The 9,419-nt window shown below is 53.2% G+C and overlaps 1 protein-coding gene across 2 annotated transcripts in view; it reads left to right on the top strand.

Annotated features, from left to right (window-relative positions):
- The first annotated feature begins 950 nt into the window (after positions 1 to 950).
- Positions 951 to 9,419, top strand: part of Pgpep1 (pyroglutamyl-peptidase I) — a 14,948-nt gene continuing 6,479 nt past the window's right edge. Inside the window, exons 1-3 of one of the 2 annotated variants that reach the window (XM_031340144.1) lie at positions 951 to 971; positions 3,904 to 3,956; positions 9,101 to 9,217. In XM_031340144.1, the coding sequence (XP_031196004.1) occupies positions 962 to 971; positions 3,904 to 3,956; positions 9,101 to 9,217 (180 nt within the window). In that variant the 5' untranslated portion in view covers positions 951 to 961. Of the gene's footprint in view, positions 972 to 1,625; positions 1,738 to 3,903; positions 3,957 to 9,100; positions 9,218 to 9,419 lie in introns of those variants that run through there. The other variant, XM_031340143.1, reaches the window with a different exon arrangement.

Raw genomic sequence — 9,419 nt, 5'->3', positions numbered from 1 at the left:
GTGTTTTTGCAGAAATCACAATAGAGGATTACAGGGCAGGCAGGGGATGTCCCAGGTGTTCAAGTGGTAGTTGGGCACCAGGTCAAAAACCATCCTTCAGCAAAAGGCCCTGCCCTGTCAGGCTAACCCCTGAAGCAGATGAAAATGACACACACCATAGTAACGAATAAGATTTTTAAAAATACAAATTAGAAAAATGGGGCCTCCTTAAGATGAGCCCAAAGTGGGGAAAAAGTGAACCCGGGCAGTGGTGGAGCAAGCCTTTAATCCCAGCGCTTGGGAGGCAGAGGCAGGTGGATTTCTGAGTTTGAGGCCAGCCTGGTCTACAGAGTGAGTTCCAGGACAGCCAGGGCTACACGGAGAAACCTAGTCCAGGAAAAAAAGAAAAAAGAGAGAAAGAAAGAAAGACAGAAAGAGAGAAAGAAAGAAAGAAAAAGAAAAAGGAAAAGGAAAAGATGAACCCAAAGGATGTCCAAGTAGGGGATGGGAAACAGTGTCCTTTAAAAGAGATGACAGTCGGAGAAGGACCACAGTGGGGGGAAGTCTAGGCCATGAACAGTTAGATGTGCAGCTGAGCAGAGGCCCTGGGGTAAGGTGCAACCAGAAGCCATGGAAAGGAAGTAGTCCCTGTGGCCAGCGCTTTCCCTTCCTCCTGAGGCCCTCCCTCAGCTTTCTGCTGGAGTGATCCTTCTGTCTTCCTCAGATCCATGCCTCAGTGTCCTTGTCTGTAAACTGTGATGAGTGAACAGAATCAAACTGTTCCCCGCTCTATATCCCTGTCTTACAGGAAGCGAAACTGAGGCTGAGAAGGGTGGAGCGGAGCACACTCCTATTGCTCACTTAAGTGTTGGAGGCGGGGCTTAAAAACTAGTGTGTGTGGGGGCTTTTGGCAGCGAATGGGCGTGGCCAGGCAGGGGGACTAGGGGAGGTGGCCTAGGCCGGCCGATGCTTGGGGCGGGGCATGGCTCCAGGTAAGCTTGAGAGCCCAGCGGTCAGTGGGGACCTGGCAGGGGTAGACTGGAGGCAGAGCCTAGATGGAGACCCGGTATGCATGCCCAGCCCAGCGTTTCAGCGGCATAAAGGAAGGGGGGGGGGAGGTCGTTGCCCGAGGTGGGTTCGGGGCGGAGTAGATTTTAGAAGGAAGAAGTTTCGGAGAGCGTGGCCTGAGCCACGGATGTCATGGGTGGGAACGTGATCGGCGGCCTGGCGGAGTGGCTTTGGAAGGATCAGAGCGGATCTGCACTTGGGTCGGGGGAGGCGGGGGTACGTGACCCCCCACTTGTTTCAAGGATGGGTTTGGGAGTGTCATGGGAGCGTGGGACCTGGCTGGAGCGTGACCCCGGCCCGAGAGTTTGGAAGGCTCGAAGCGCGTGATTCTTAGGGGCGTGGTGCGTCCTTTACAGGACCTGGAGGAGGGTCTTTGGAAGGCCGGGGGCGGGGCTGGATAGGGGTGTGGTCTCTTGGGGCGTGGCCTAGGCCTGGCCTGGCCTGGGCTCTGGCTCTGGGGTGTGTGTAGCCGTGCGCTTGGGGCTCGGCGGAACCCGCGGGGCCGCGCGGGGGCGCGGACAGCTGGTCGGGGGCGTGTCCGGGGCGTGTCCGCGCAGGCCCAGCGTTAGGGGGCGGGGCCGGGCGGCCGGGCGGGGCTCGGGGGTCGGTGTCCGCTCCAGTCTCCACCGCCAGGATCCTAGAGAGCGCATCCCGCCATGGAGCAGCCGCGGAAGGCGGTGGTGGTGACCGGTAGGTGCGGCTGGACCGGGGGCGGTGGGGCAGGTGCTCGGGGTTGACACAGGTTTGCAGTTGTCGCCGCCCGCGATAGCACCGTTCGGTCCCGGTAACCTGAAAAGTCCGGGGTCACGCGGCCAGGAGTTCGGAGTGCGCGGAGACTGGGGTGCAGACAGGTCACCTCGCGCACTGCAGTTCCCTCCCCGCCCCTTCAGAGCTCCGACCTGTCCCCACCCGCTGACCCCGGGGACAAAGGCGGGTTTACGGCCAGGAGAAGTCCCGGTGACACACGATCCCTTCAGCCTCTGCTCCTGGCACCTTGCATTGTTGGGGGGGTCTGAAACCCCGTTTGGGGCAGGTGTTGGGCCTGAGTTAACCTGACCTCGGAATGACCCAGGGCCTCGAGAGACCAGCTCCTACTGTCACCAACATCCCCGGAAGCCAACTGTTCTTATTTCCTGAGACTCAGCCTGGGGCCACTTGGCCGAGTCTACTCCATCAGGCCTTGGAGGAGGGCACATGGGTTAGCCTCTGCCCTGAGAGGCCACGGGGAGTGAGCCAGGGAAAACATCCACTCCTACAGGTGTTTTGTAACTGGGGAAGGTTGGGACTTTCTCCCTGCTGTTCCCTGCAGTACAAGTGTGTACAACTGTGTCTCTGATCCCTTGGAACATTGTGGGGGTGGGGGTTTTATTTGGTTGGTTGGTTTATTAAGATAGAGTCTCATTCTATTGCACTGTCTTGCTGACCTGGAACTTACTCTGTGACCAAGGCTGGCTACAAACCCAGGATGATTATTTAGCTTCAGCCTTCCAAATGCTAGGGTGAGCAGCATGTGCCACCATGAGGAGATGCCCCCAAGATGTGGCCTCTACCTGCTGTCCTGAGGGTACGGTGGCCCTCTCTTAACCTCTTAACACTGGCAGCAGGCCCTTACTGCCTGAATTACACTAACCCAGGTTCTTAGAAGTGTGTGTGTGTGTGTGTGTGTGTGTGTGTGTGTAGACCAGAGGTCAGCCTTGGGTGTCATTCCTTAGGCTCCATCCACTTCTGTTTTGAGAAAGTGTCTCAATTTGGGACACATTCAGGTAGCATTTCTCAGCCTGTGAGTCACAACTCCTTTGTGGGCCAGTTGACCCTTTCACAGGGGTTACCTCAGACTGTGGGGAACACATTAGGATTCATAACAGTAACAAAATTATAGTTATGAAGTAGCAAAGAAAATAAAAGGTGGCAGCATTAGGAAGGTTGAGAACCACTGCTCTAGAGCTTGCCAATTAGGCTGGCCATGGCCCCCTGAGACTGCCTGTCTCAGCTTCAGCAGCCCTGGGAATATAAGTGTGTGCCACCGCACTAGGAATGTGTGGTGCTGGAGAGCTGAACTCAGGTCCTTCGTGGCAATTTACTGAGGTATCTTTCCAGCTGTATTTATTTATTTTGAAGAAGGGTCTCATGTAGCCTGAGCTGGCCTGAAACAGTTCTCTTGCCGAAGTCTCAGAGTCAGGGTCTGCAAATGTGCACCACGGCACCCAGAGGCAGGTGGGCTGTTTTTTTGTTTTTCTTTTTCGTTTTTTTTTTTTTTTTTCAATTTAACTTCTCTTGGAAGCCCAGTGGCTAGAGAAGGAGTCCAAGTTACCCATGTGGATTTAAATCCGAGCCTCTTCATGCTTTTGCTGTGTGACCTCTCTTGCATCGCTTCTTGCTCATGACCGTTAGGCCCTGGAAGCCCTGTCTTCAGACGGGGTGAAGCCAATGCCACAATGCCTTGGGAGTCCGTCTTGGTCAGAGATAGGGCCTGGAGGCTGAAGGTTGAACTGACCAAAAGCAGGAGCAGCCTGGTGTCCCGGTAGCCTGTCCTGGAGACACCCCCTACCAACCTCTGTGAGCTAATCTTAATATAGTGGTGGCCCAGAACCCTGGACCTCCAGAGTTGGGAGACAACCCCACTCAGACAATGATAAAGTGGTTGGGTTTTGGCTGGAGAACAGAGCAGTGAAGAGGGAGGCTGACTAGGTCCTCCTAGGTGTGAGAACCTAAGGGGGATACGGAAGCCTGTGCCTGTCACCCCAGGGGCGTACCTTGAAGGGCCGGGTAAGAAACTAGAATGGGGTTGTGTCTGGGGATGAGATTTCAGAACTCTGAAGTAAGAAGAGAGGGTAACGTCACTTTTCCTGTTTTCAGGGTTTGGCCCTTTTGGGGAGCATACTGTGAACGCCAGCTGGATCGCTGTCCAGGTAACTCTGATCTGGGGGAGGAGCCTTGCCTGGGGCTGAGTCTTTCCAAGTATTTAATACAGTTTAACTTTAACCTTGACTTTCTTTTTTAACCCAAGATGTCATTGTATATAGCCCAAGCTAACTTCCAGCCCATGATCCTCCTGCCTCAGACTACTGAGCAGTAGCTGAAAAATCCTTTTGATTGACCTGGTGTAGTGGAACATACCTTTAATCCCAGCACCCAGGAGGCAGAGGCAGGCTGATTTCTGTATATTCTAAGCTAGCCTGGTCTACAGAGCAAGTTCCAGGACAGCCAGGGCTACACACTGAGACCTTGGCTAAAACACAAATAAAACTAGTTTAAGAAAGGTGGAGTGTGGCCCCGCAGGTGTTCCCGCAGGCGCTCCGAGTTCTGGGGAGCAGGTGGCCATCCTGGGAGGGGGTGGGGTGGGGGGTGGGGGCTCAGTCTCTTCACTGGGAACCTCAGGGAGTTGTCTCTTCCCAGAGTCCCATCCAAGAAGTGACTCTCCTATCTTGTATTTCCTTGCCAGATGGGACATTCAGACAGACAGACTAGGGAACAATTGAGTGGAGAGAAACAGACGTTTGATTCTTTGATAAATAACTGGCTGAGACGGCAGCGGACCAGGATTAATTTTAGCCCATTAGCTGCGTGATTTAAGGGTTCTCTCTTCTCACCCGAGACTCCCACGTCCCCCCACCCCCCCACCCCCGCCACCAGCTTGTCACCCTCCCCGAGCTGCAGAGCTCAGAAGTCTCAGCTGCTCTGCCACCTCCCCTTTTCTTTCACCTTCACTCTGGGAGCCGGATGGAGGACCCCAGCGTCCCAGGGACCTCGCAGATGGGAGTGCGGCCGGGCCCCTGCTTGCACATCCACTCCCGGGAACACCAGACAAAAAGCCCCAGTGTGTCTCAGCAGACTTGTGTGTCTGGCTTTGTGCGAGTTACAGACAGGAGGCTTCACGGGCTGAGTGGACACAAAGCCAGTGTCTGGATTCCTGGGCCCCAGACACCACCATCTGCATGTAAATGGGAAGGAAAATCAATTAAACAATCTTTGCGAATATTCCCTTGGAGCTTTGGGACTCTGGGGGGCAAACTCCGTGTCAAGACTAGACCAAGACTGTGTCGACTCAGCCTGTCCCTTTAAAATATTTTATTTGTTTATGCATTTGATTATTGCGTGTGTGGAAGGGCACCCGTGTGGAGGTCAGAGGACAGCTTGCTGGACCAGCTTCTCTCCTTCCACTGTGTGGGTGCTCAGGGTGGAGCATGGAGACCAGGCCAGGCCACAGGCTTCGTCACCCTTGAGCCTTACTTTTTTTTTTTTTAAGTTTTGAGACAGGATCTCACTTTGGCTGACCTCAAACTCCTAATTCTCCTGCCTCAGCCTCCCTAGCGCTGGGGTGACCGGTGTACACCGTTGTGCCTGCCTCCTTTGATTGATTAATCAATCACATTTCACTCCATGTCTTGGCTAGTTTCAAACTCAAGGTGATTCTCCTGTCTCAATTTCCCAAGTGCTAGGATCACAGAGGGGCCCTCACACACCTTTCTCTTCATTTCCCCTGGGTCTGAGGTGGCAGCTGCCTCCTGGGAGGCTCAGGTCGGTGTCAAGGACCAGGTTGGCTTTGGCTTGTTTGTGCCGGTCTCCCTGAGTAGGCCACAGACATGGTGACATCCTGGGATAATTACTGCCACCACAAGTCTAGACAGACCTGCTGAGGGGACCAGCAAACAAAGAGGGCTTTGTGCTGGGGTCGAGGGAATCAACCGGTCAGAAGCAGCCGTGCCTGCTTTTGCAACGGGGTCTTTTTCAGGTAGATGACCCGGGACAATGCCATAGCTGCACCCCTGCCTGGTGCTTTCCAGGGTGCTGGGTACTGAGCCAGGATTCAGGAAGTGGGATGTGGGTCTCACAGCCCTTTTCTCCCAGGAGAGCCGGAACCAGGTGTCCAGGGACAAAAGGCAGAACCTGGTGAAGGGTGACATTACTTGCACGTCTGTGACCAGTCCCCACTACACTGGCCTTCTTAGCGATAGAGTCCCCACAAAAAGCAGAGTGTCAACACTGAAGGGTTCTTGTCTTCTGGAAGCTCCTGGCCTTCACAGGGACATTAAATACCAGCTCACACCTCTGGTTTCCACACCTCTTACCCTCTCCATATGTGAGTCTTCCCGTTTGAGGGTGCCAGCCATGGGATGAGGGTAAGTGCTGAGCCCCCCAGCCAGACTTCAGCCATTGATTTTGTGTATGGGGGGGGGGCGTATCTTTCATCTTTTTTGAGACAGGGATTCTCTGTATAGCCCTGGCTATTCTGGAACTCACTATGTAAACCAGGTTGGCCTTGAAGTCAGAAATCCTCTTGTCCCTGTGCCCCAAGAGTCTTCTGCTGTGGCCTTGCCAGAAGTGCAGAGACAATGAGCTGGCAGGTATATACCTTCATCAGTATCCTGTCCTTAATAACCTGATATATGTCTGTCCTTCCATCTTGCTTTGGGCCCTTTTAGTGAGGTCACCACTGGGAATAGTGTGGGACTTGTGGGAACAGCGTGAAGTATCTCTGGAAGCCCAGGCAGCCATTTGTAGCAGCGTTAACAGACTCCTGAGGGAGCCAGTGCCACTGAATTTGTTCTTGGGGAGCTTCTCAAAGATGAGGTGGTGCGACAGCAGGTGTGGTGGCCCACAGCCGCCATCCCAGCACTGGGGAGGCAGAGGCCGGAGAGCGAGGAGGCCCGCACTAGCACGGGCATAGTGAGTCCTGGCTAGAACAGGAGCAGCTACTCCCTAACAGAAAGCATAACCTTCTCTTTTTCTTTTGGAACAGTGTCACTCTGTAGCCCAGGCTGCCCCACACTGTGTTCCCCTGTCTCAGACTCCAGTGCAAGCATTACAGGTGTGTGCTGGTGAAGGCCGGCCACCTGGGGTGGCTTGACATGTGTGCCTATGGGTGGGGTGGCCCTGTTCTGCCCTGAGTGCACCCCTTGAAGGGTTGGGATGTTGGCAGTGGTCTTGGTGCCTGGACCCTGGTTTCATTTCCTGCTTTTGTGAACTACAGATTTATACTCTTTTAAGTCAAACACGTGGGAGTGACTGGGCCTCACCAGAGCTCTGGGCAGACACTGGAAAGGGGTCTGGGTAAAGGCTGTGGATGGAGTGATTTACTTATTTTAGTTTTGTTTGTTTGGTTTTTTTTGGTTTTGGTGCTTTGGGGATAGTCTCTCTACAGAGCCCTGGCTAGACTGCAACTTGCCCTGTAGACCAGGCTGGCCTCAAATTCACAGAGATCCTCCTGCCTCAAGTGCTGGAATATGTGCATTGCCACATCTGGCCTCTCTGCTTTTATTATTATTATTTATTTTATTTTATTTTATTTTTCGAGACAGGGTATTTCTGTGTAGCCCTGGCTGTCCTGGAACTCATTCTGTAGACCAGGCTGGCCTCACACTCAGAAATTCACCTGCCTCTGCCTCCCAAGTGCTGGGATTAAAGGCGTGCGCCACCACTGCCCAGCTTTATTTATTTATTTATTTATTTTTTGACAGAGTCTCATATAGCCCAGGCTGGCCTCGAAAGCACTTACCATGTAGCCCAGGCTGACTTTGAACTTCTGATTCTGCTGCCTCCATCTCCCATAATGGGTATGGGAGACAGGATGTGATGCTAAACTTGTCCTTTTGTTATATTTTGATTTTTAAATTAGATTTATTTAAACTATGCACATGTCTGCCGGGCAGTGGTGGCACATGCCTTTAATCCTAGCACTTGGGAGGCAGAGGCAGGCAGATTTCTGAGTTCGAGGCCAGCTTGGTCTACAGAGTGAGTTCCAGGACAGCCAGGGCTACACAGAGAAACACTGTCTTGAAAGACCAAAACAAACAAACAAACAAACAAAAAGTATGCACATGTAAATGCCTGTTGTGGGAGCCACATGTGTGCAGATGCCTCCAGAAACCTAGGATCCCTTAGAGACGGGATCACAGGTGACTGGAGCCACCTGATGCTGGAGCTAGGAGCTGAACTCAGATCCTCGGGTAGAGCGGCAAGGGCTCTTACCTCTCTTCAGCGCCGTTTTGGTTTTTGAGAGAGGGTCCCATTGCATCCCAGGTTTTCCTGGGACTCACAGCAATCCTCTTGCCTCAGAGTCTTGAATGCTGGGGGAGGCTTATTTTGTTTTTCTGTTTATCAGTGAAGTTCCAAAGTCCATCAAATACAGTTGCCATGGCTACAGCTTGCCCTTTGCCCCTTCGCCACTCATCCAGCAGGTGGCACACTTCCCCTACCCAGCGCAAACCCAAAGAAACTAGTCATTTGGGTTTTTAAATTCCTTCAGGTTTTGTTTCTTTGTTTGTTTGTTTGAGTTTTGGGTGTATGTTTGTTGAGACAGGGTCTCTGTGAACTCCTGATCCCCTTGCTTCCAGCTCCCAAGTGGCTGGGATGATAGCCATGTACTGCCACACCAGTGTGCTGGGAAAGAACCCAGGCTTTTCTCACATGCTGGGCGAACACTCTCCCAACTGAGCTACAGCTATGCTAACCAGCTGCGCTTCAGCCCCAAACCTTTTTTGCTTTTTTGTTTCTTGTTTGTGTGAGACAAAGTCTCACCGTATAGCCCAGGCTAGCCTGGAATTCCTTGTGTAAGAGAGAAGGCTGGCCTTAATGCAGCAGCCATTCTCCTGCCTCAGCCTCTCAAGTGTTAAGACAATTCTCAGTACTATGATAGTGATACCTGGCTTGACCTCCCTCTTTGGCATACTGTCTTTGTCACGGTTGCAGAAGTGGGTTAATGCCGATTCTTCCTCAGGCGGGCACTGTGCTTACTGGTCTCTGGAGCTGGGCTCCTGCAGCGAGGCATTTCCCAGGCAGCCCTGCATTGGTCACAGGCAAACGTTGCTGATGAACTCAGCGGGTTATGTGCAGTCAAGACCATGTTTTGAGATGGAGCAGCGCCTCATGTAGCCAAGGCTGCCTTCAGTTTTTCTATGTAGCTGAGGATGACCTCAAACTCCTGATCCTGCTTCCATCTCCCAAGTGCTGTGTGACTCTGATGTGCCACACGCAGCTGAGCTGCCCAGTGTCTGGGGACAGGAAGGCTCCTTGCAGCCCCTTCCTCCTCATTACCCCTGTTTTTTTCTCCCAGGAGCTGGAGAAGCTGGGCCTTGGGGACAGTGTGGACCTGCATGTGTACGAGATTCCTGTGGAGTACCAGACTGTGCAGAGGCTCATCCCAGCGCTGTGGGAGAAGCACAGCCCCCAGGTGAGCAGCAGGGCACCCCCTAGAGCGCCCCCCACACCCTACAGCCTAGCCACTGTTCTGTCACTGTGAGGAGGTGCCATGGCCATGACCACAGCCACTCATAACAGCCGATATCTGACTTTGGGTGTGCTCAGTTTCTCTTCTCTTCTCTTCTCTTCTCTTCTCTTCTCTTCTCTTCTCTTCTCTTCTCTCCTCTCCTCTC

The sequence above is a fragment of the Mastomys coucha genome, unplaced genomic scaffold (assembly GCF_008632895.1).
Source record: "Mastomys coucha isolate ucsf_1 unplaced genomic scaffold, UCSF_Mcou_1 pScaffold22, whole genome shotgun sequence".
Taxonomy (NCBI): domain Eukaryota; kingdom Metazoa; phylum Chordata; class Mammalia; order Rodentia; family Muridae; genus Mastomys; species Mastomys coucha.
The sequence above is the reverse complement of the archived record's forward strand: the minus strand, read 5'-3'. Positions and strand labels throughout refer to the sequence as shown.